Raw genomic sequence first — 26,331 nt, forward strand, 5'->3', positions numbered from 1 at the left:
ACTCGGGAGGCAGAGGCAGGTGGATCTCTGTGAGTTCGAGGCCAGCCTGGTCTACAAAGTGAGTTCCAGGAAAGGCGCAAAACTACAGAGAGAAACCCTGTCTCGAAAAACCAAAAAAAAAAAAAAACAAGTTTTAGAAAATAAAAAATACCATAAAGTAGAAATCCATGCTGTTAACTAGCATAAGAATTTGTAACAATGAGCAATGAATTTAAGGTCCAGGTTCATAACTTGATTTAAAAAAAATAAGTTTTTTGAGCATACTGATCACAAGTGACATTAAGCACTACCTATAAAACAGAACACTACATGATCAGGGAGAGTAGAATTCATTACTTTATCTAAGTATAATTGAAGGTAAATTTTATTTTCTCATTTTTTTTTTAACTAGATGGTTAAACTTCATTAGGTCTTCTTCCTAAGTCAAGTGTGCTGTGCTGTGGAAAGTATTACCAACAATGATTAGAGGGCTGGCAAGATGGCTGCTGGGGTGGGGGTGGGGAGACACTTGCCACCAAGTCTGACAACTTAAGATCAATTCCTGAGTCCCACCTGGTAAGAGAGAACTGACTCTGATAGGCTGTCCTCTGAAGTCGCACTTTTGTGCTGAGCATGCGCGCGCACACACACACACACACACACACACACACTTGAAAAATGAGAGCAAGATGGCTCAACAGGTGACGTCATTTGCAGCCATGCCTAACAACCTGAGTTCAATCCCCGTAACCTGCAAGGTGGAGAGAACTGACAGCGTTGAGTTGTCTGATACACTACCCCAGTGTATCAGAACAAGGAACATTATTAGGTCAGAGATTCCTAGTAGTTTGAAAGAGTCAGAAGTAAACACCAAACTTTTGAAAAACATGTACTAATAAAATTAGTTATTGCCGCACGGGAGTGCTGGCTAATAAGAAGAGCACCTCTGTCCAGACCTTGGAAGACAACTTCAGGCTGTGACAGCCGCTGCAGCCCAGAGATGCTGAGTGGAGACAATGGCATCTGTCCTGGTCAGTGTTTATTGCTGTGCAGAGACACCATGACCACAGCAACTCTTACGAAGGGAAACATTTCATTGGGGCTGGTTTACAGGTTCAGAGGTTTAGTCCATTATTGCCACGGTGGGACGCATGGCAGTGTGCAGGCAGACATGATGGCGGTCGGGCAGGCAGCAGGAAGAGAGAGCCACTGAACTTGACTTGAGCATTTGAAACCCCAAAGCCCACCCACAGTGACACACTTCCTCCAATAAGGCCACACCCCCCAATCTTGTCAAGTGGCACCACTCCCTAATGACCAAGCATTCAAATACATGAGCCTATGGCGGTCATTCCTATTCACACCACCAGAGTGACCCTGCCTGGGAGAAGAGTGCAACTGTAAAACCTTTCAGTCCTCCCCCTTGGTGGGACCATCAGGAAGGTTCAGGAGTTGCCGTTCCAGCCAGCATCCTTGAGCTCTGCCAGCGACACAGATGCATGAGGGATAAGCGGTGTTTTATAACCACTGTAATGCTCAGGTTCGTCTTACTGCAACTTGAAGCAAAGGATGTAGTTTTAATTATGTGCTCAAAGGCTGCTGAAAGACTCATCGGACTTGGTACAGTGTGTTATACAATGTGAGCCTGACACTCAAGCCTTCCTTATGACCACGGGAGGTCCTTTAGGCAACAGGTTTCGGCAAGTTGTCATAAAGGTACTCTGTGCGCACAGATAAGCGAGGTAGGCATGCCAGATACGACTCCAACTTGGGGCACCAGTATATCCCTGAACATGTACCTTCCACAGCAACACTGAAAATCATTCAATTCCACACCAGCCTACCTACTTCAACAGAAACTTCACCACCACTAGGGGGAGCCATCTGCTTTGCTGTCTAACATGCTCTCTAAAAAGATGGGAGAAACTCTAAATGTAGATCTGGGAAATCTCCACTGCATCTTACATGCCTCCATGGCTGATTCAGTAGTTTTGAAGCAATGACAGCACTTTTTTTGCGGGGGGGAGGGCAGAAGTTGTCAGACTGTTTTCTTGTTTTTTCAAAAGCTCCCAAGTGCTTCTGATACAGGTCTGAGTATGCTACCACCAGGGTTCAAGATTCTCATCACTGAAGAGGGAGCAGGAAACATGTCCGCAACAGAGGGAGAGGAGGAGTGCAGTGAGACGCAGCCCCCTAGACACGAACTTAGTACGGTTGTGGTTAGCTGCACGAGATGAAGCCAGCAAAACAGCCAACATTCCAACAGGCAATGCTAACTAGACTCAGTGGGCTACAGGAAAAAAATCGAGACCATGAAGGGGTGCATGTTGGGAGTACCTGGGGGAGGAGGTGGGAGCTGGGATGCATGTGATCAAGATACACTGTTTGAATGTATAGAATTCACAGAATACTTAAAAGATGGGATATTAAAACTATTTCACTGGTCATGGCGCACGCCTTTAACCCCAGCACTCGGGAGGCAGAGGCAAGCGGCTCTTTCTGAGTTCAAGGGTAGATGTTCTACATCAAGTCCAGGCCAGCCAAGGATACATAGCAAAAAGCTGTCTGAAATCAACCAACCACCCAACTTGGGCCTTCTCGAAGGATTCTGCCATCCAGAGCATTTGTAGTGAGGGAACACATGAAGTCCAGTGAGTTCAGAAGAGGAACTCCATGGAAGGGAATCTCACCAGAACGCCTGCTACACAAACTAACGTATCACAAGGACACAGCACAGTTATCTTCAAATTTAAATTTATTAAGACATTCAGCTATGTCTGTCAGTCTACATCCAAATTTGCTACTTAAAAAAAAAAAAACAGAAACAAAAAAAAAACCACACCCCACATTAGGAATACCAAGTCTGAAATACATTTTAATTTTTGAGCCAAGCTTATTGTATAAATAAATGACTAGTTTCTTTTCATATCAAAATCCCATAAAAAAATTACATCCCCCCTCCCCAGTTCTACCTGTAGCCATGATGAATGTAAAAATTTAAATATGACACATCCTTGTCAAAGAAAGGGTGCAAAGTCTATTAACAGCTTTAAAAGTGGCATTTGCAGGGTGGGATCATACAGTTCAGTACTCATTCCCAAAGTGCAAATGTTGCCATAATTTAACACTGCTTTTGATTCAGTTTTGAGAATTAAACATTACACAGGATTGAACAGTACACCCAGGGCCTTCATCAGTGCCCTAAAGCCCCTCCCACTTTGGCCTCCTTTTTGAAAGTGAACTCCAAAGTGTTCATTAGAGTTTTAGTTTACTTCACACAGCCAACAAAGTATACGATATATTAACAAAAGTTCCATATACATCAAAATATGAAGACGACTCTAGCATCAAGTTCAAGAGTCTCAGGTGACATGAATGCCCCCAAAAGGCCCAGTGCCCACCCACCCCTTCTCTGAAGCACATGGTGACGGATGTGTGCCTCCATCTTGAATACAGTCAATGCTTCTACATCTTTGATTACATTGCAGTGTCGTAGAAAACGCCAGAATCACTTGGTGGTTCCACTCAACTGGGGGAAAGGGGAGCGGAGGCAGGGCTGCTCATTACCCACACTTGATAATCAGAGTGCTCCTGTCCCACAGCAAAGGAAAAGCCAGTTCCACCTCAGCTGCATCTTCCCACGCTGACCTCCAGATCTTTGTCCTCTTAACCCCTTTCAAACACTCAAACCTGATTTCACTATCCCTCGCAAATCAGGGGCCACTCCTGAAGTTGCTGAGGTTGAATTTTCTTGGAAAACCTCTACAAAACATCAGCATAGAACATATAAATACATTTTGATTAGTGTACATTGCAAAATTTCTCCTACAACACCAAGTGCGGTGGGAAGCACGTGGTGTCCACTGAGTACCCCTGGAATAGATCCTTGGAATGTCAGGTCCCTGCCTAACCCTCCGCTACACTCACTCCTCAGATCTGAGCGTGAACTCCACCCTGGGCGGGCTCCTCCACAGTGCAGAGCTCCAAGCTTGCTTCTTCCCCTCTAGGCAGACTCAACAGGACACATGTCCCCTTCGGCACTTTGAGGATCCTCTCTAGGCTCCACAGCCCCTTCCTGGCTGACCGAGTCCCTGCTGATGTGCTCACTACTGTCCCCAGAACCTTCCTGCGTGCCGGTCCCTGGCGGACGCTCGTGGTCAGGGGGTTCAGGACCTTCCTGAGGTGCAGTGTTCTGCTCAGCCCCTGCAGGAGGCTGTGGAGCCGGTTCTGTCCCCAATCCTGGAAGCTGGGAGGAGTGTTTGAGGTGGCAGTGACACAGAGGGCAGGTATCCTGGACATAGAGCCATTTCTTAAGACATCCTGCATGGAAGAAGTGACTGCAAGGCGTGATCACAGCAGATTTCATGTCCTAAAAGAGAGGTTGAGAGAGGTACCTCAGAAATGGCAACCATTTAACCAACATCTCTTCAGTACAAACAGAAAACCTGCAGCCAAGGTCTTCGAGTCATCTGGCTTCACTAATAAAGCTGCAATCAGAGATGCCCTTCTACCATAATAAGAGCAAGTGTGGATACCAAAGCAAAAGGGAGTCAAAACCAAAGTGAGGGAGAAACTGTCTTCTAAACAAGAAACACAGAGGCTGCACTATGCAGTACGAAGATGTGAGCCATTGGTGTAAGACAAGAATAGTTATAACCTCAGAAAACTCTACCCCAGACAGGACTTGTTCCACAACTATACACCAATGCAGCTAGAGACCAGTCCACGATGAGACTATATGCAAGGACACAGAGTTCAGCACGGAACACCAGAGTGTTGGCAAGGAAGTGGTAATTGTATTGGGGCCAATGTACAGACATTTTAAAATTGCTCTGTGTAAACCAGCACTCCTATTCTTGGGCTGTCCCAGACCTACTCAGTTAGGAACTCTGTACCAGGATCCATAAATCTATACTTAGAATAAGTCCCTCATATGACTCTGAAATGCTCAAGTTTGACAATCATAGGAATAGATGGTGACACCGTTTTTTGGTATTAATATTCCCTGGGGAGGGAGTGCTTAGGACAGGGATTTAAAATCTGAGGAATTTTTTTTCCACTACTGTTTAATATCCACAAACAAGGAAGTGTGAACATCCCCCAAATTCCTTGCCAAGAGCTGGTAACACCCGGGAGTCAACTTAGAAGCAGGGAGCCATCCACACAAAAGCAGCCAGCCGGGAAGCTAAGCATGTTCTCCACTCTCATGTTCCATGTATGAGCGGCAGGTAGTTCCAGCACCTCAAAAAAAGTGATGTGACAACAGAAGATACAAAAAGAGGACTCCTGGACCCCAACACAGGAGCTTCAGACACTGGCTGCAGAAGTGACTGTGCCAAACCTGGTTTTTCTGTGCTTTGCTCTGAGGACAGTGGGGCTACAAGAGACATGGAGGCCACTTCAGAAACAAAGAATTATGGACCACGACTGGGCTCAGGACCACGCTCCTCCTCAGAGCACTCAAATGTTGGCTAGTATACAAAAAGTATCTCAACACACTTTTAAAAAGTGGAAGCTTAATGTTACGATGAGAAAAATTCCTATCATTGGTAGATACACACACACCAACCCCTACCCACAGCATCTGAACTACAAGGCAGCCCTGGAGGACAAGCGTTCTGCACACACACTGCCGCTGTCTATAGCTGTCTGCCACCAGCCTACACTCCCAGTGATGTTACACCGAGTCTGGCCGCAGCTGTTGCCAGGTAATTTGGTCCACACCTCCAGCAGCGCAGCGTAATTAATACTAAATGCTGCTACTCAGTCTTCCCACAGGTGACTGGGGACCAAACTCTAGGCTTTATATATTTCCAAGATGACTTAAAATTACCTTTCATTTGTACTAAAGGGCAAGCATCATCTTGATATGAGGCAAGTGCTATGGATAGCAGGCCGTCCATCCATCCATCCTCAACCTGATACTCTGTCTCTACCAGTGCTCCGCAAACCCCACAGGACTGCAATTCTCTGATGGAGAACAACACTCACTCTTCACCAGCATTAAGTCCAGACACTTCTTCCCCACCCAGAAGATATTAGGAAAAGTCACAATTTTGGCACACCACTTTTCAGAAGTTGCTGACTACTGGTTGCTAGAATATATTTAATCATACATATTTGTGAACACTGTGTCTCTGTGTGTATTCAGTAGTAAATATAAAATACACTTAACCTGTTTTTCCTTTATTTATGGGTGAGCAATAATGTTGAAAACAACAATAATTAGAACTCGAAAGACTACATTAAAACTGAACTTAGAAGTTAAATGGATACATTTTATCAGGTCTTTAATAATCTACTCTATGAAACCCATTATTTTTTTCCAAATCTAGAAGTTAATTGTGCCTGGACATTTACGTTGAAAGTGGTTCATGCTGTAGTACCCAAAAGTCCCCAAGGGCTACCCTACATGATCCACCCAGGCAGATTCCCACTGAGCAGGTCACCTGGTAACAGATGGCACAGATATCATTGTGCTTCTCAAGCTGCTCTTTCGTAGCAATGGGGAGAGACTTAATCTTATTCACAGCATCCCTGCGGAGTAGGAAGCTCTTCCATCCCAGCTGGGCACGAAGCCACACATTGTAATAGGAATGGATGAAGATGATCATGGAGCCCATCACGGTCCACTCTCCAAAGATGGTCTCTGAGACACCGTAGGCCACCACACAAAGGGCCACAAGAAACTCCAGCAGGCGGTAAGTACCATTCACATAGTAGATGACATCATCCATGTTTTCCACGGGCTCTTTGCGGAATTCCTCAACCATAAATAAGACATAAATAAAAAGTGTTCCCAGAACCTGGAAAAAATGAATGTATCTTGTTAGAACGTGATCATAAGAAAACAATTCTCCCAAGTCTAAAGTAGTAACACACTCTTGGTTCTTTTGGGGTACCATATTTAAAATCTCAAGTGTACCCAGGGAAGACTAAAACATAAAAACACGTCCAAAGAGACAAAGGTGGTGCGTGTGGGTGATGGGCACCAGGTACTGAGACAGCAGACGGCAGGCAGAGCGGCCTTCGTAGAATGATTCGGGCAGTAACCAGTCTCCTCAGACCCCTCCATCAAGCCTCCCTTCACCTTCCTCCCTCATCCCTCTGCTCCTCTTCTCTCCAAACACTTCCCTTCTACAAGGAACAGCACCGAAAGTGTCATTTCCAGGACCACATTTCCTTTTCCTTCTTACTGACTGGGCAGCACAGTCCTCCGTAAGTCACAATAAGCTTGCCATGTCTGGGCAGTGCAGTGCTATTCATATGTATGAATATATGTCTCTGTGAGGTACACACATTAGCTATGAATGTTTATAATATATATCACGTGTGCACACGAGTTAAATAGATATAGATTATAAAGGTATTTTTGAGTAGACATTTACTTTGAAAAGCCCATCCTAAACAAGCTCCAAGATAGTTTAGTGATACGGTTTCTTATCAATTTAAGATTTGTACAACTCTGTATCACACCATTTTGAAAAGATAAACTGAAAGGCTTAATTACATTGGCTTAAAAAACAGCCGGGCGGTGGTGGCACATGCCTTTAATCCCAGCACTCGGGAGGCAGAGGCAGGCGGATCTCAGTAAGTTCGAGGCCAGCCTGGTCTACAGCGCGAGATCCAGGAAAGGCGCAAAGCTACACAGAGAAACCCTGTCTCAAAAAAACCTAAAAAAAAAACCTAAAAAAAAAAAAAAAAAAAAAAAACAAAAACAAAAACAAAACACAAAAAACAAACAAAAACCAACGCACTTTTGTCAAGACAGTACCGAAAACAGAGGAGGAGGCCGCCCCTCCCAAAGCCAAAAGGAAGGCCTGAAAGTCAAGAAAATTGACAGTGCTGGGCAGCCTCCACACCCTCACCAAGAGCTCGCCGCCCAGGAGAAACAGGCTGAACACTATGCCACCATCAAGTTCTCCTGACCACTGAGTCAGCCATGAAGATGGAAGGCAGGGCATGATGCCCTTGTATGCACTGAGATGTCAAGGCCGACAAGTGCCAGAGCACACCGGCTGGGTAAAACCTTCATGACTCTGATGTGGCCAAAGTCAGCACCCTGCTCAGTCTGGACTGAGAAAAGGCCAGTGTTCAGCTGACTCATGATTATGATGATTTGGATATTGCCAACAAAATTGGGATCACCTAAACTCAGTGCAGATGGCTAATTCTAAATATAATTTTATTTTCACCATGAAAAAAGCAAAGCAAAATGTTTGTATCATTACTACAAATGGAAAACCACATGGTTTAGGTAACAAGTATCTTTGTGACATGTAAACTTCATGCCTGTAATCATAAAGAAATTTTTGCCCCCTCCTCAAAAAAACCCCAGCAGGATTCATATGGGTCTATCTAGCATTTTCTTAGCCAGCTTTGCCCATAAATGCAAACTGCTCTCATTAAGAGTGCGAAGTGATGGCCACCTGAACCCCCTCACTCATCTCAAAGAGGTCTGACTCCTTTGCTGGGAAGAGCAAGCAGCCAGGCGGTGCAGTCAGTCTGAGTCTCACCTGCAGAGAGGTCAGGATGCTGCTGGAGATGATGATGAGGAGCCAAAAGTCCATGTGGAAGAACTGGCAGATCATGTAGGCCATGTATGCAGGGAACACGAGGAGGAACAGGCAGAGGCTCACAGCACGGAAGTGTTTCCACAAACTCCTGGACAAGACACATGATTTCCTTATAGTCAAGGCATTCACCAGCTGCCTCCTCAGCACAGCGCTGGGAGTACAATGGCCGCTCCTTAGTTCTGCAGTCACTTTCAGTGCGTTACAGTTCTCTCATGACTTTTCCCACTCACTGTAGCTACTGGCGTCCTCTTACTACCATGGAGCACTGGGGGTGGGGGGCAGGGGAGGCCCAAGCACTAGGCAAGGCTTCTCCCCTAAGTTTCCTTTGCACTTGGTTCTGGTAGAGGAAGAAACAAGTTCGAGCCTGGTTCAGCATCTTGAAGGGACACAGAACCACACCGGCTAGCCAGTTCTTGTTGCAGTGTGATTAGGGGTCTTTTTTCATCTTTTACAAACTTTCTATAGCAGTCTAGCATTTCCATTAATATGCAAAATTAATGCAATCTTTGAAAGACACTGCAGAAACAACATAATATTGGCTGTAGCTAGGTCAAAGCACCCTGATTTTTAGCTGTGTGCAAAAAAAAAATTATTTTAACCAAGCCCACCCTTAAATACCTGACAGAGCTTTATAGAGAAACCTTGAACTTGAAGATCAAATCTCCAGTAGCTGTAATTAACGACAATCACTAAGATTAACTGAGACCCAGCTGAGAACTCGAACACCGGCAGACTGACTTTTCAGCCACAGTACCTTTTATGAGAATCTTACAAAATGTTTGTCTATGCAGATGATGGAGCACTTGAACAGAGCTGACACACTGGCATTAAAATGCTAATTTGAATTGTTTTATAAATTTGCTCTCACAGTTCTACCTCCCAAGAGACTGGTTCCTCCAAGCAATAGATCCAAATGTAGGTCTAGAACCAATCATCAAAATGTGGATGGAAAAAATAGTGACCCTGAATTTTAACCAGTCTTTTATGGAATTTCTTTGCATGAACCACAAACCATAATAGTATCTTTAGTTTTGTGATGCTGCCAGCTATTGAATTAAAGTCTCCAAACATTCTAAGTGAGTCCTCTACCACTAACCCAATACTCCCAGTATGCAAAATATGTCTTTGAAGAAAGAACAGTTTGGGTTTTAGGTTTTAAATATATTCAATGGCTGCAGCCATGGCTTCATCAGCTCAGTTGTTAGTGTGCTTGGCTAACAGCTATGGAAAGGGCGAGCTGGGGCCACATGTCTGCAATCTCAGCAGCAGAAGTGGAGACAAGAGGGGCTGGACAGCCAGGCAGTCTAGCCAATCAGTGAGCTACAGGTTCAGTAAGAGAGCCTGCCCCAACATCAACCTCTGTCTCACACACAAGCACATACACACACATGCACACACAGACACACACACATGCAAGAAGACAGACTCTGATCCGACATCAACCTCTTACCTCTACACAAGTGAATGCGTACCTGCATATACTCCACACAAGAATAAACAATAATTTTTAAAAAAATAATAAAAATAAATATAATTTAAAATTTTTCTTAATACCAGATGTACACAGATCCAGCTACTAATTTTATTTGGTCCCATATGGCATCAAAAATCTCCATTAGACGATCCCTCCATATGTTGCAACTTCTTAAAAGACCGTCAAAGATGGCTACAATTCTGTAGGGACCTGTGTTTATAAACCTTATCCTTTCTTCTCCACTTGTATTCTCCCCTAATGCTTCGTCTCCTTTAACTACCATTATGTAGGATAAAATCACGTTACACATTTCCTGGGCACTCCTCTACACAGGCTGGGAGACGGCACAGTGGATAAGGCAGCGAGCGGCCTTGCAATGAGCACTCTAGTGCCGTTTCCCAAGGAGGCAGCTGCCTGTAACCACAGTGCTCAGAAGATGGAGACCAGATTCCCCAAGGCAAGCTGGCTGATTAGACTAACTCAATCATCAAACTCTCATTCCGCCCTGTCAATTAGGTGGACAAGAACCTAGGAAGATACCCAGCATCCACCTCTGGCCTCAACATGTACAAGTGCACACACAGGCAAATACAACACATGAACAACATACAAAGACAGAGTCAAACTCTCCTACCAGGAAGTAAACACCCAAGTGAACGGCACGTTTCCATCCATGTTCCCCCTCTAAACACTCCTTTGATCTACAGGTAGTATGTGGGAAGAGTATTGCATCAATAGAATGAAGAGGACAGGGAGGTCCTTACTTGTCTCTGGATGCTCCCAGCGCCAGAACAATGGGATCCGCGATCTCTAGCATGGACTGCAGGATAGAGGCAACGACGATGAAGAGGATGATGCTGAGCAGGAACGCACGGTGAACCACCTGAAGTTCTATGAGCCCAGTCTGCACTGCCAAGATCAGCAGAGTGACTCCTTCTGTCATCCCCCTGACAGGCAGACATGTGCACAGGTCAATTCATAGTCCAACCACCATCTAATTCCAAGAAGACACTCCAAAGGCTGATTCCATCTTTTAAAATCTATTCTGACATTTCAGCCTAAAATCTTATCTGTATGCAGTGTGACTACATGTCCCATTGCATTAATGTGGCAGTACACACTGATGTACACACATCCTTACATGTTCAAAAGCATGCTGTGAGTTTACCATACAATGAAAGAAAAAAGAAATTTCTAAAATAAACAATTCCTAAGCAGACTGCCACTGAAACAGAGCCTTCTGCTATCAAGATGGAGTATGCAGATTAACAGCATCAGTTAGATACTGATCTCTCTCTTTCTCTCTCTCTCTCTCTCACACACACACACACACACACACACACACACACACACACACACACACGCTAAATGTAAAAGTATTTAAAAAAAATATTTGCTTCTTGGAGAAGAAAATATCCCTTTTAAAAAGACAAGAAGCAGTAGATAGCACAGATAAAGACTAAACTTTTTGCAATTAATATTCATATGGATATTCATATCTCATGACTTTATAATAATCTCTTCGTTTGGTTCATGAAAATGAAACAAAACAACCTCCGAGGAGAAATGATAGGCATCATTTTTAAAACTACGTGAGAAAATACTTCAAAAGGTGACGACAGTGCACAGTCCAGTGGAATGTGTGGGAAGGCGAGCACACCCATTTTGACAACATACACAGGTAAAATCTTAATGGAGAACACTTGCTAAGAAATCAGTTCTTGAATACTGAAGTACAACATACAAACCTGCCAACTCAACAATCCTACTGGTAATAACTGACTTTACAGATGGTCTACACAAAAATGAAAACCTATGATAAAAGAAAACAGTGAACACTGGGATATGCTCTAACACCACAGGAGCACCCAGCAAAACCAGGACTCTGAACCCATGAGCCAACGACCTGGTGTCTTCAACCAATAAAACACAGCGGGAAAATAACAACAGGAATCTAAACAGTAAGGAGGCTTAAAAAAAATGGATCAGACAAGTGTAGCATGGGTCTTATTTGGATCTTTTTTTTTTTTTTTTTTTTTTTTTTTGGTTTTTCGCTCTGTAGACCAGGCTGGCCTTGAACTCACAGAGATCTGCCTGCCTCTGCCTCCCGAGTGCTGGGATTAAAGGCGTGCGCCACCACCGCCCGGCCTTATTTGGATCTTAACTGAGTAAAATATTAAAAAAAAAAAAAAAACCATCCAGTAGAGGAATGTGAATAACTGGATATGATATCAAAGGCTCTTGTACCAGGAATGGTGATTTGACCCTAGTTATACCTTTGTGAAGACATTTACAGATGGGGCTGGAGCGATGGTTCAGTGGTTAGGAGCACTGGCTGCTCTTCCAGAGGACCTGGGTTCAACTCCCAGGACCCACATGGCAGCTCACAACTATCTATTCTTTTAGACCTAGGGAATCAGACACCCTCTTCTGCCCATTTTAGGGATTGGACATGTACATGGTACAGACATGCATGCAGGCAAAACACACACGCACCCAAAACAGAAAACTCTTGAGATAAAGTATCAAATGGAAATCAGATTTTAACAAGAGGATACATGCTTCAAATGGGAAAAAAAGCAAGCTTTCTGAATTCTCAAAATCTAAAAAAGTGAAATATCCAATAGTCATCATAATATACATAGAATTAAAATATTTTTATATTGGAATTTTGTTACTGTTTTTCATAGCACTCAATCCCAATATTGCAACTAACTAGTCAAGAAAAAGAATCCTAAAAATTCCATTTTCTCTAAAACTCAACAAAGACATTCATGATTATCACTACACTTATGATTAAGATCATACGTGACCAGTTTACCTATTCATGGCAGGGTCGTTCATGAAGGCGCGATATCCCTGCAGGTAGAACTTGCAGAGTGTCAGAACACCCAAGGCGACAAAGGACACCGTGAAGACCAGGCCCAGAAGGGAGTAGGGTGTGCTGCAGCACTCCGCGATGCTGGAAAACGGGAGACAGGCAGGCTGAGTTCTCGATCTGCAGTACCTTCAATCATCAGTGACCATCCAGGACCCAAATCTGGGGTAGTGTCACCCATCACTCCATTAAGAAGTCCGTTTTTCATTTTGCTTTTACTTATTTATTTATTGAGACAGGATCTCACTATGTAGCCCTAGCTACCTGGCTGCTTGGAACTCACTATGTAGATAGGGCTGCCCTAAAACTCAGAGATCCACCCACCTCTGCCTACAGTACTGAGATTAAAGGAGTGTACCACCACACCTGGCTACCCTAAGTAATCTAAGCCATTTTATCACCTGCCATTCTAAACTCTAAGTCTTCTACCTCTTCAGCAAACATCCAGTACACAGTAACAGATCTTAGCAAGGTCTTTACTTCTATTACCTATCATCATCAAATGCAGTAAATATCAAAGAGTTTAAACTTTGTTCACACCTCCAGAACCATGTAATTCACATGACGGTAAATATTCCAAAGTAACCTGTGCTACATGCACTTTGTTGTGGCGACTGTTGGCTATTCAAAAGCTCAAACTGTACCCATCACGTAGGTACTTGTCAGAACTCCCTACGTGACCTCCTTAGTACCCAATAACCTCATCAAGTGAACAGCAGTATCAACCACACCACACCACCACTGCCTCAAATTTTAATTTTATTTGGGTATATAAAATAATTTAACTTTAAACAGCTACTTTACAACCATACCCAGGAAAACAGTTCAAGATCATTTAAAGACTGTTACAATTTTACAAATTAAAAATCAAACTTTGATTAGCATAAAAAACATTAAGCTAATTTAATACTGAACCAGTTATTAAAATATCTGTTTTTTTAATAATAGTACATGTTTATAGAAGCTACTTATTTTTTTCCTTTTTTTTTTTAATTAAGAGATTTCCTATTCATTTTACATACCAACCACAAATTCCCTTGTCCTCCCTCCTCCCACCCCCCAGTCTTGCCCCCAACCCACTCCCCATTCCCACCTCCTCCAAGGCAAGGTCTCCCTCCCATGGCGAGTCAGCAGAGCCTGGTACATTCAGGTGAGGCAGGTCCAGTCCCCTCCTCCCTGCACCAAGGCTGCGCAAAGTGGCTCACCATAGGCCCTAGGCTCCAGAAAGCTAGCTCATGCACTAGGGACGGGTCAGAATCCTACTGCCTGGGGGCCCCCTAAACAGTTCAAGCTAAACAACTGTCTCGCTTATCCAGAGGGCCTAGTCCAGTATCATGGGGGCTCTTCAGCTATTGGTCCACAGTTCATGTGTTTCTACTAGATACCATCTTACACCTGTTAGAATGGCTAAGATCAAAAGCACTGAAGACAGCTTATGTTGGAGAGGACATGGAGCAAGGGGAACACTCCTACACTGTTGGTGGGAGTGCAAACTTGTATAGTCGCTTTGGAAATCAGTATGGCAGTTTCTCAGAAAACTGGGAATCAATCTCCCTCAAGACCCAGCTATACCACTCTTGGGCATATACCCAAGGAATGCTCAATCATACCACAAGGATACATGCTCAACTATGTTCATTGCAGCATTATTTGTAATAGCCAGAACCTGGAAACAATCTAGATGCCCCTCAATTGAAGAATGGATAAAGAAAATGTGGTATATATACACAATGGAGTACTACACAGCAGAGAAAAACAATGACATCATGAAATTTGCAGGCAAATGGATGGAACTAGAAAATATCATCCTGAGTAAAGTAACCCAGACTCAGAAGGACAGAAGCTACTTATAATTAAAATACTTTGTTTTTACAATGTATACCCAAGCATACATGTGAACACACCACACACTCACACACACACAAGCAAATAAATGAATATGAGAGTGAACCTCGAACCTGTGTGTATAGAGAGAACTGAGCATTTCAAATTCACTCTCAGTGGAAATGACAAATGTGGACCCAACCTAAGCTCACAATAGACAATATAGTGCAAAAGGACTCAAATGACACATAGGAATCAAAACAGAACAGAAACCCTAACGTAGGGCCAGAGTCAGCTCAGTGGATAGGAGTATTTGCTGCACACACGAGGACCTGAGTTCAGATCCCAACACCCACCTAAAAAGCTGTGTGACTGTGTGCACCTGTAACCCTAGCACTGAAGACAGGGGGCAGGCGGAGACAGGAGGATGATCACTACGTCTTGCTAGCTACTAGCCTAGCTCTAAGTTCAGCAAGAGATCCTGTCTCAAGGTAATAAGGCAGAGAACAATGAGGCCGGACACAGATAATAATGAGGCCAGTACCCTCCTCTGCACGTACACACCAACACACGTGTGCACACACTCCCACACCTATACAAACAACCTTAAACCCTGAAAAACAAGTGTTTGAATTATTTGGGGCTAAACAGAGAAGTGTTAGGATATACCCATTTTACCAATTCTTTTCTCAGCACTGAAGCAAACCATGAAGAACATGAGGATATGGTCCAAGGACACAGAACAGCCACAGGTGCTGAGCTGAGCTCTGACTTGAGTGGCAGCTGTGGCTCTTGTCACAATGTCACCAGGGAGATGCTCTCTCGGAGTCTCCCCACTGTAAGTAGGAAATGGTGATAAAGGTCCCTGTCTCTCAAGGTTGCTGGAAAGACTAAATGGGAGGAAGGTGTTTAGCACATGTCAGGTAGGAGGGACTTAACATGACCATCATTTTAGTACCATGTCCACAAATCACTTGCTGTACCCTGGTCCCCAGGGCAGCCAAACACCACCGCACTGCACTTCAGTTCACATATCCCTTCACGACCAGATCGGGCCCCCTCCACTGAAAAGCCTATCTGAATTAAATACAGTCCTGTGATACTGCTAAGAGTAACCGGCACACCTGACTTCCCAGAGCCAAGTTCTCTCTTCCGAGGGTGATTTACCTTGTCAGGAAAAGGAAGAGCAGCCTCTCTCGGGATGCGGGCTGATCACGGGTGCTGAAGTAGGAGTAGATCTGAAGAGCAAATAGAACAAGCCAGAAGACCATGAAGAGCACAGGGACGACCAGCTGGTTCCACAGGGACATTCCCAAGGCCAGGAGGCCATACACCTCCACAACCTGAAGAGAAGAAAGATAAAGCTGCCTCAGAGCTCAAGGACTTGAAAACTAACCAGCTCTTTTCTCCCAGTGTTGTTCTCACTAAACTCTGTCAAAGGTGGACAGACATACAGTAAGCAGCACATTTTCCCATGTACTCAATTTCACATTCCTATTCCCACATGACATGTGTGCACAGGCTGGCAATGGCATGTTGCCCCAGTAGTTCAGAGAGGTCGGATTCAAAACAGTGACCTCAATGGTGCTTTTGAAGACATCTGATGAAGATGATCAGAATGAGCATGAAAACCATATTGATTAAGGAAAGGGGGGTGGGGTGGGGTTGGAGAGATGGCTCTGATGTTAAAAGCACTAGTTGCTCTTCCAGAAGACCCAGGTTCAATTCCTGGAACCACATGACAGCTCACAACTGTGTAACTCCAGTTCTGAGGGTCTGGTGCCCTCTTCTGGTCTCTAAGGGCACTGCACAAACAGGCGGTGCACAGCATACATGTAGGCAAACACTCATATTCATAAAATAAAATTATTGGTATTTCGAGACAGGGTTTCTTTGTGTAGTCTTGGTTGCATTGGAACTCATTCTGTAGGTCAGGCTGGTCTCAAACTCACAGAGATCCACCTGCCTCAGCCTTCTGAGTGCTGGGTTTAAAGGCATATGCCGCCGCCACCACCTGGAAGTAAAAATTTGAAAAAAGGAATTGCTCAGGGTTTCCTCACGATTGTCACACTTTCAACAGAGAACTTCATCTCCATTGTCCTCACTACTGAGAAGCAGAGAGCTTAGTAGCATGTCTTTCCCACAGACAAACTGATTCCTCTGGGTCTCCCAAAAAGCACCATTCTCAATTTATTTGGGGTGCCAAATGCATTACCACCAGGCAAAGGGTACACCTTTAAAAGCTACTAACCTCAGAACTCACAAAGTTTCTCAGTTTCTAAACATCTCTCATAAACCTCATTAACTAACATGAATTATTGATTATTAAATCTGAGATGACACACGTAACCCAGCTTCTAGAGCTCCTAAGTCAGGCACCAGACCCAGGTGAGCCAGCAGCACTCTAATAGGTGGCCTACAAATCCTTAACCCGGCAGCCAGAGGAATCTATCCATGTGAAGGCGGGGCGTCTCAATGAAACACAAAGAGCTTGAGGTATGATGCTAAAATATATTCATTTGCACTTATTCTTTTTTTCAGATTTTTTTCCCCAAAAATGTATGTGTATGTGTGTGAACTTGCATGAGTAATGTGTGCCATGTACATGTAGGTGCCCAAAGAGGTCATTAAGACGGCATCAGATTCCCTGAGCCACCCACCATATGGGTGCTGGATTTGAACCTAGGTCTTCTGCAAGGGCAGTAAGTTCTGTTAACCAGAGTCATTGCTCCAGCCTCACATTTGTGATCTTTCTAAATTTAAATTTCTCATCAGTATAACAAATGCTTTTTCTACAACCCAGTCAAAATTAATTTCTATTTTTCCCATTTAGAAAATATTTAAGTAAGCCGAGCAGTGGTGGTGCAAGCCTTTGATCCTTTAAACTCAGGAGGCAGAGGCAGAGGCAGAGGCAGGTGGATCTCTGTGAGTTTGAGGCCAGCCAGATGTACAGAGCTAGTTCCAGGACAGCCAGTGCTACACACAGAGACATCCTGTCTTGAAAAACAAAAACAAAAAACAAAACAAAAGATTATTATTTTATTTTATGTGTATGAGTGTTGCCTACATGTATGTTGTGCACCACCTGTTCTGTTTGTAAGATGCCCTTGGAGACCAGAAGAGGGCATCGGGTCCCCAGAACTGAGGCAGGAGGATCTCTGTGAGTTCCAGGCCAGCCTGGTCTACAGAAATCCTGTCTCAAAAAAACAAAAAAGAAAGAAAGGATTTAAGTAAACTGTTTAACTAGCTGTAACATTACTATTAGAGGCAAACTAGTTATCAAAAGTAGACAGTAGGGTGCCTCTTTTCCACTTAAGGATAGATGACTTAGATGTTTTCCATTTCTTGCTTATGCAATTCTCAAGTCATAAATTTTATAACCTGTAATTTATGCTCACCAATCTCACCCTAGTGACTTGTGAACCACATAGCAACCAATAGGTGACCATGACCTTGAGAAAGAGACGCTGTCTTATGGCCAATTAAATATTTAATGTACTTAAACATTTCCAAAATGGCCACTGTCTGATATAAATTAGAATTGCTCCACACCACAAAGACCCAAAGATAAAATGCAGGTTCTGGTTGAACTCGCCCTTCTCATCCTGAATACAAACACAGCCTTTTCCCATGAGGCAGCTCTACACTGAGTGTGTGTAAATCTCTCTTTAAGTTCTACTTCTGGGAGACCACCCAGGTTAATCACTGTATGAGGAAAGAAGGTATAATCAAGTTAAGGTCCAGAGCTTAGGGAATAGTACTCAAGTTCTGCTGGAGAGCACAACACAACACCTCTCCAGCGGGGGTAGGAATCAGGTCCATCTGAGGGTTTCCTGGTCGTCAAAGTCACACACACAGTCAAGAGGTGGAAGAGAAAACAGGCCAACACTGTTTATGTACAACGAAGCTGATTAATTAGATCAAACAGAGGCCCTTCTCTTCCAAATGTCTAACCTGGGAATTATCAGTCCTAGAGCAAAGGTCAAGAAGAAGAGAAAGACAACTAGAAGCAGCAGGCTTTGTGTGCCAGCCTCCAGCACTACTTCTAAATGAGACCCATCACACTGCAACCCCAGGTTAGGGAAACAAAGGGAAGAAACTGTAGACACAGTAGGACTAGAGTCAGAAGGAAGGTCAAGGATGGCCCGCCAGCTACTTGCTTTTCCTTATTTCTGTCTTTGGTATAATAAATAGCTAATCACTGGAAAGGCACAGAGCTCATCTGAATCTCACAGCTACCCTACGAGGTGAGTACAGTGTTACAATGGTATCAGCTCCATTTTACAGAAAAGGGAGAGAGGTGATTACACCAAGGTCATTTAGGTGTTCACCAGCAGCCTCAAGGTATGAACCCCAACACTCTGCACCCAGAGAGCCGTTCCTCCACAGAAGAACTTCCTAGGACAAACTGGGTGCTCCTGACAGGGCTGGAAGAGGGGCTTCTTCTAAGCTGTGAGGAAGTTGTCACCATGGTCAGAGCTTGAATGCCAATGAACTAATCTTCACACAGAAACATATCAAGCTGAATGTGCCCAGCAGGCTTACCTGAACTAACTCCCTGTATGCAGACTTAGCGAGGTTATATGGTACTAAGAGATTAGACCCGAGAAAATACAGGACTTCCAATCCTGTAAAAATCATAGCGAATTTGTTGATGATGACGATGGTCTCCAGAGGGACGAGGCAGAGGCGTGCCAGCAGAGGAAGCATGTGCGCTGAGAAGAGCCAGATCTGCTTCGTTTTCATGACACAGGAGCATAAGGTACACACCACTAGCTGACCTGAAATGGGGAACAGATGGCATTTAACCCTGAGCATTTGGATCCACAAAGAGAAACATGATGATGATGATGATGATGATGATGATGATGATGATGCTATAGGACCAGCCGTGTTGTCAAGCTTGATGACCTAAGTTAGCTGGACCATCATGGCAGAATGAAAGAACTGCCAAAGCAAATCATCCTTTGACATCAATGTACCCACATATATTACATACACATACACACACAGCAAAAAAAAAAAAAAAAAAAAAATTGAGCGTAGCTTTTGAAAAACTCTAAAAACTCTTGAACAATATTTTTGTTGTTCAAGACAGAGTTTCTCTGCGTAGCCTTGGCTGTCCAGGAACTTGATCTGTAGACCAGGCTGACCTTCAGGCTAGCCTTGAACTCACAAAGATTCACCCTCCTCTACCTCCTGAGTGCTGGGATTAAAGGCGTGCACCACCACCACCCGGCTCTTGAATGATATTTTAAATCAGATTTTAATTTCATCTGGACATAATCACATATTTGAACATCCCATGAACTTGGAATACTTATCCCCTAAGGCTAATTTGGAAAAAAAAAATAACTCTTTACAGTTCTTGGTCACATTTGTGATGGCTTGAGCAACAGAGAAAAGACTTTTTTTCTTCTTTTGGTTATTTGAGACAGGGTTCTTCTATGTAGCCCTGGCTGTCCTGGAACTCAATCTGTAGACCAGGCTGGCCTTGAACTCAGAGATCCACCTGCCTCTGCCTCTCGAGTGCTGGGATTAAAGGCGCGTGTCACCACTGCCCTCGAGAGAAAGCATTTTTAAATGTCTATTTTATAGTCACAATAATTCATCCGCTGCTTTTTACACTGTTTCTTTTTCAAAGGTATTCAATACTGAGCAGTCTGCACTATAAACCAAGCCCAAGATAACGGCTGCCTGCCCGTCACCGGACTGTGCCACGACGCCATCTCTTTTGAGGCTCTTAACCTCTAGCGGAACCATGAGAACCTCCCAAGTGACTCAATCCCAAGAGTAAAGGCTGAAAAGTGCACCCTTCATTCTCAAAGAGGGCTAAAGATCACCACACAATCACACAAGAAAGAAGTGCAGAGAAACAGGATGAGAGCCTTCAGGCTCTTCTGCTCCCGCTGCCCACTGGCAGCTCCCCAGCCACAAACGCAGGTGGAATGTGAAGTCCGTTATGTGACAGCTGCTCGCATCACTCATTACCCATCCAGATTTATTCTGATATGAGTAGATGTTAATATTTTGGGTTTTGTTTTTAAAATATTTTATTATACTTTTTATTTATGTGTGTGATGCATATGTCTGTATGTGAACATACATGTGTGTGCCTGAGAGGGCAAGAAAAGCGAGTCAGAACCCCTACAGCTAGAGCTGGACTCAAAAGACAGTAGTAAGCAGCAAGATGCGGGTGTTGGGAATTGAACCTGGGTCCTCTACAAGAGCAGCAAGTGCTCTTAACCACCAAACCATCATCTCTCCAGCCCCTGACTATACAACATTTTATATAATGATCAGAGTGTACAAACTGTTTTGCAATCAACTTTCTCCACTTCGTACACTGTGAGTAAGCACTCTTGTACATTATTACAATTATTGTTATTATTTGTGAGGGACATTACATTGAATGTATCTGGCAAACCATTAGCATTTAGCCTTTTCTCAGTGTCACAGAATTATAAAGTACTTGCAGAAATACGCATATACATTTGTGACAACCTTGCACTTTTATGATATACTTAAGCAAGCTTAAACGGAGCATGTTTCCTAATATTTGCTTACACTATATCCTCAAAGTGAATCAGACAATCTCACTGTCACCCAGGCTGGCTTCAAATTCAGGATCCTCCTGCCTCCATTTCCCCCTGCTGCTCTAGGACTACAGCTGTACGCTAGAAGCCTGGTATAAAAAAAATTAGGGACTTTGACATACACCTTCAGATAAACCTTTAGAACCAAGCCTTCCTCCAAAAAGATAGATGATGCATCTGAGAAACAAACAGAAAAAAGGTAAGGAGGAACCAGTCAATGAAAACAAGTCTCAGATAGGAAGAACACAGAACAAAAATTAAAATGCAAAACAGGCTGGAGACAAAGCTGATGAAACAGAAAGTTAAACAAAAGCACAGCTCTCTTCAAAGACAAGAATGAGAAGATACAGAGAGGGGGGAGCTGGAAAGGAGAAGACAAACGGTGAGAAGCTGGACTTCCAGAAGGCAGAGCACTCAGCAGGGAAGGAAGGGGTCAGCAGGAACTGAGAGAGGCCTGGGGATGACAGGGCATCCGGAGTAGATGCAGGAGGAAATTCATCCTCCTCATAAAACTAGCCTATCTGATGATGGGAATAGTGTGTTTCTTTTACTAAAATACTCAAAATCATCAAGTGAGAGCAGAAAAACAAAGACCGGGAGGAAGTGCCTGGTGGCAGGGATGAGACATTTTTCACTGTTTACCTTCAGCATTGTGATGTCTACAGTTCCCTCCCTGGTCAGCATGATGTGAACTCCCCCTCACCCCCAGCTCTGAAATTCCCCTAAGTCCAGGCCAACACAGGCAGTGTAGACACTTCCTCTATTTTCTTTGAGAGAGACCATGACTCAGAAGGCATTTTCTCTTTGAGACTATTTATCCTGCTTCTGTGAGGAAGTCACAGTGGGAACCCCCTGCAGCTCCAGGGGTGAGCTGTTTGCTCTGTGAGATGCCTACTCCAATGGGTAAGGCTGAGTAAAGCAAAATCACCTTGTACTCTAAACTCTCTGGATTCAGGGCTCCACAATTAGAAATAACTCCAGGAAGATTGCAACCTCTTGAAATCACGTCACATTTAAATGGCTTTGTTTCCTTTAAAAGCACACCACTGCTGCTTCTGTATGTATCTGTTAGTTCCCTTTTGAAGGCCTGGGAACGGAGTTCTACCACAGAGCTAAATCTCCAACCCAAACGCTTATTATTATTGAAACAGGAGTGGGAATTTACTTTAAAATCAATGTGAGAAGAAAAATACTCTTTACTATACCATGGAGGGCGGTGGTGGCACACGCCCTAAATCCCAGCACTCGGGAGGCAGAGGCAGGCAGATCTCTGTGAGTTCAAGGCCAGCCTGGTCTACTGAGCGAGATCTAGGAAAGGCACAAAGCTACACAGAGAAACCCTGCCTTGAAAAACCAAAAAAAAAAAAAAAAAAAAAAAAAAAAAGTATATATACCATGGATATCATTTTATTCCCTTAGCAACCAGACCTTAGGTAAGCTACCAATAGCAAGAATAGAACCAGGCCAGCCTGGACCAGTGTAGAGTCTGCTTCGAATAAGCAAACAAACGAAACAGAAAAAGAGGAAGAGGAGGGAGGAAGAGAAGGGGTAAGAGATGAGAAAGTGGGGTAAGGAGGGTAGTAAAGAAGGGAGGACGGGGAGGGGCAGCAAGCTGACACCCCCCCCCCCCCCCCCCCCCCGCCAAGACAGCTAACCTGCAATTGGCAGAGCAGAGCTGTGGTGGCTTCTCCCTCCTTGACTCAGCAGCATGGTGGGGGAAGTGGGTCAACTCCTGTTTGGCTGAGCTCACGATGCTGTGTTTTGGTGCCCTTTCGACTGGACAAGCCAAACTGGTCTTCCTCTTGGGGACAAATATGTGTGCCTCCAAGACCACCCCCATCACTGGGAGCCCCTCAAGCACCCCTGCTGCCTGACAAGGACAAGCCACTGGCCACTTCTGACACTGAGAATCTGAAGTTCAAGAGAAAATCCTTATAGGTTTCTGACACCCGTCCTCGGGCTTCAGCAAACTCATCCTTTGCCTTCATAATTTTAGGGGAAACCCTGTAAGGAATTTTCACTGCACACTCAAAAGTTCAACAGACCCATCGCTGGCCTCGGATGTTATATCAGAACAAGTTTTGTCAAAAGGAGTCTTTTTTCCCTAGGAGTCTCATTTCAAAGAGCAAAAGAAAGGAGGGAAAATCAGGTAACAGTACACTTTTGTGGTGATATTTTAATTGTGCTGAAATGTGATTTTATTTATATGTTAATAAATAAAGTTTGCCTGGAGATCAGAGGTCACATAGACATAAGCAGAAGTCCTGAGGTGGTAGCACACGCCCTTAATCCGATCACATGGCAGGCAGAGACTGTGTGTGTTCAAGGACACAGCCAAGCATGGTGACACGAGCCTTTAATCCCAGTACCAACCATAGAGACCTGGAGGTCTGTATAGACAGGCAGTGATGTGGAAGTCATGTGGCTGGGCTTAGAGCCAATGAGAAGGCAGAACAGGAAAGCAATAAAAGCACAGGTTAGGCAGGAAGAAGCTCTCTCCTGTGGGAAACTACAGCTTGGTGGTTCTTCGCTAATTCTCTAATTTCCTTGGTTATTACCCCTGTATTTGGCTCTGTGTTTCTTATTTACTAAGACTGTTTAGAATTTCATCTACACACTTCATATAACCAAGTATACCCCAAGTCCTACCAGTACACATTGGAGATTAAAAGACATTTTACACCCTTTTGCACAAGGTAAAACTTTGAGTGTGTGTTCTACACACACTACACATTATGATGGGAAAGAGTGACATTTCAAGTGCTGGACAACACAGCTTTCATTTGTACAGCCCAGATCAGCCCCCAGACACACAACTCTCCTCATGGACCCCCAGTCTTCTCTGTGTAAAGGTCTGGGCAATTGGCTCAGAAGCCAGCTGCTCTGAAGGCATTTTCCTTCTCCTTAAGGCTGTCTTAGGGAGGCTGGTCTTCGGTCGGTCCCCTCACTTTCTGTCTGGGATCTCCGGCACAGCAGGGCGGGTGGCTGGCTCACTTTGGACTCTTATCTATTTGCTTCGAAGCCAGCACTTTTTATTTTTAACATTCTGCTTCAATCAAGTGCTGGACTTATTTTTGACAATAGGATGCTCACTCTCACTTTCAACAGCCGTTAAGTAAATCTGAGACATTATCTAACTCACTTTAGCCTTTCAAAGTAATGACTAGCTGTTTAAAAATTAATCTCCCCAGATATTTAAAAACCCTTTAAGAACCACAAGTCTCTATGAACTATTTTTGATATGATTATCAATTCAAAAAATAGGAAACATCTATGTGAAAAACTTGATGACCTGTGTTGGAGGCCCGAGACCCACACGATGGAAGGAGAAACCAACTCCTGCGAGCGGTCCTCTGATGTACACACACAAATCAAGGCAGGAAAGCACAACACACACGCATGCACACACAATACAATAAAGGCAGGAAGGAAGGAGGGTGGAGGGAGAGAGGGGAGGGAGGGAGGGTTCGAGGAAGGAAGGGGGAGGGAGGAAGGGAGAGGAGGAAGGAAGTGGGAGGAAGGAAGTGGGAGGAAGGAAGTGGGAGGAAGGAGGGGAACGTGTAGGCCGAGGAAGGAAAGGTTAGTTGGTAGAGCACTCACTAGTGTGAGAGAGAGGTGAGGGGTCCGTTTTTGTTTTCTACAAAGGTAGTCTGCCCAGTAAGGCCTTAAATTCCATGAATGTCCGACCTATTATGCTAACCCTTTCATCTCTCCCCGTGACAGGACTTGTTTACTGAAAAGGCCTGGCTGCACTCCCTGAATCCTGACCCCTCACCCTTTCCTACACTTCCTTCGGGCTGATTCTTTTAAAAGCAGAGGATTTCGAAAGACTGTGAGTCAGACCCCAGCCAATGGGGAAAAGACAGTCACCACCTGAGTTAGAGTCAAATCCAAGTGAACTTTCTGCCCCAGTGCGCTCAGGCTTGCTAGCCAGGTTTGGTTTCTGCCCCACCCTTCTGCAAAAAGAACTGCCTGTCCAGCTCCTTCTATTTACTTCACATATTCCTTTGTGCACCACAATTGTGCACCACAATTATTCTTCGTTTCTAACATAACATAAATCTCCAGGTTCAATCCCCAGCACTGCATTAAAAACCCCAGCCCTCAGGAGGAGGATCAGCAGTTCAAGGTCATCCTTGGCTACATGGTAAGTTCAAAGCTAGCCTGGGCCACAGGAGGTGCTGTCAGAAATAAAGGAGGGAGAGGGAGGAGGGAGGGAAGGGAGGGAGGGGAGGGGAGGGGAGGGAGAGAGGGGAAGGGAGAAGAGAATTCGAGAGGACAAAGATAAGATCAAATTGGGATGGAGCGCCACTTGCCTATGAAAACAGAATCAGGGAAGAGGAAGGAAGAGGTCAGGAGTCTGAGGGAAATGGAGGGAGAGGTTTGAAGCCCCCTGGGTTACACAGCAAGACCGGGTCTCAAACAACCAAACCAAAGCAAAACAAGTGAGCAAAACCCCTTCAATACAAACAAACAAAAACTCCAAACAAAACAGGAGAGCAATAAACAAATTTGAATTTTTAAATTGTTTTAAATGACCATGAATCAATGTTTTCTCATAAGATGGTAAAACCAATCAGTTCCTACTTTTCCTTTAATTCTTAACAATACTTACCTATTAAGGCTGTGGTAAAGCGATTCAGGGAGAGAGGTTCTAAATACATGGGTCCTTCATAGGCAGACTCCAGTTCACTCCTGACATAGTCCCTGAAGAAAAACAGTAAGAAAGGAGGTACTGCATGAGGGAGAAGCGGCTCAGTCACCACCTCTCCTAAAACTCAGGTTACCACTTCTCTCTCACATACAAGGAAGACTTAAATATATAGAATTATATACAGGAGCATCCTTTATCTCATCTTCCATGCAATGGGACCAGACTCTGCAGAGGTGAATGAATCTCACTCTACAGAGATGGCTCCTGAAGATGTATTTTGTTGGAGTCTTCTTTTTCCCATCATCTTACTCAATATTTGACACCCAGTTAAAAAAAAAAAAAAACAGTGG

At 44.1% G+C, this 26,331-nt stretch overlaps 1 protein-coding gene across 4 annotated transcripts in view; it reads right to left on the bottom strand.

Moving 5' to 3' along the window:
• Nucleotides 1-2,716: 2,716 nt before the first annotated feature.
• The window catches only part of Rnf145 (ring finger protein 145), a 47,321-nt gene continuing 23,706 nt past the window's right edge, over nt 2,717-26,331 (bottom strand). For 3 of the 4 annotated variants that reach the window (XM_052758396.1, XM_052758397.1, XM_052758398.1), the window contains exons 4-11: nt 25,943-26,034; nt 19,277-19,512; nt 15,899-16,074; nt 12,851-12,991; nt 10,794-10,976; nt 8,496-8,643; nt 6,429-6,785; nt 2,717-4,348 (exon numbers count right to left, since the gene is read on the bottom strand). In XM_052758396.1, the coding sequence (XP_052614356.1) occupies nt 3,983-4,348; nt 6,429-6,785; nt 8,496-8,643; nt 10,794-10,976; nt 12,851-12,991; nt 15,899-16,074; nt 19,277-19,512; nt 25,943-26,034 (1,699 nt within the window). In that variant the 3' untranslated portion in view covers nt 2,717-3,982. Of the gene's footprint in view, nt 4,349-6,428; nt 6,786-8,495; nt 8,644-10,793; nt 10,977-12,850; nt 12,992-15,894; nt 16,075-19,276; nt 19,513-25,942; nt 26,035-26,331 lie in introns of those variants that run through there. The other variant, XM_052758400.1, reaches the window with a different exon arrangement.

Source organism: Peromyscus californicus, unplaced genomic scaffold (genome assembly GCF_007827085.1).
Source record: "Peromyscus californicus insignis strain IS unplaced genomic scaffold, ASM782708v3 Scaffold_3__1_contigs__length_106647218, whole genome shotgun sequence".
In the NCBI taxonomy this organism is placed as follows: domain Eukaryota; kingdom Metazoa; phylum Chordata; class Mammalia; order Rodentia; family Cricetidae; genus Peromyscus; species Peromyscus californicus.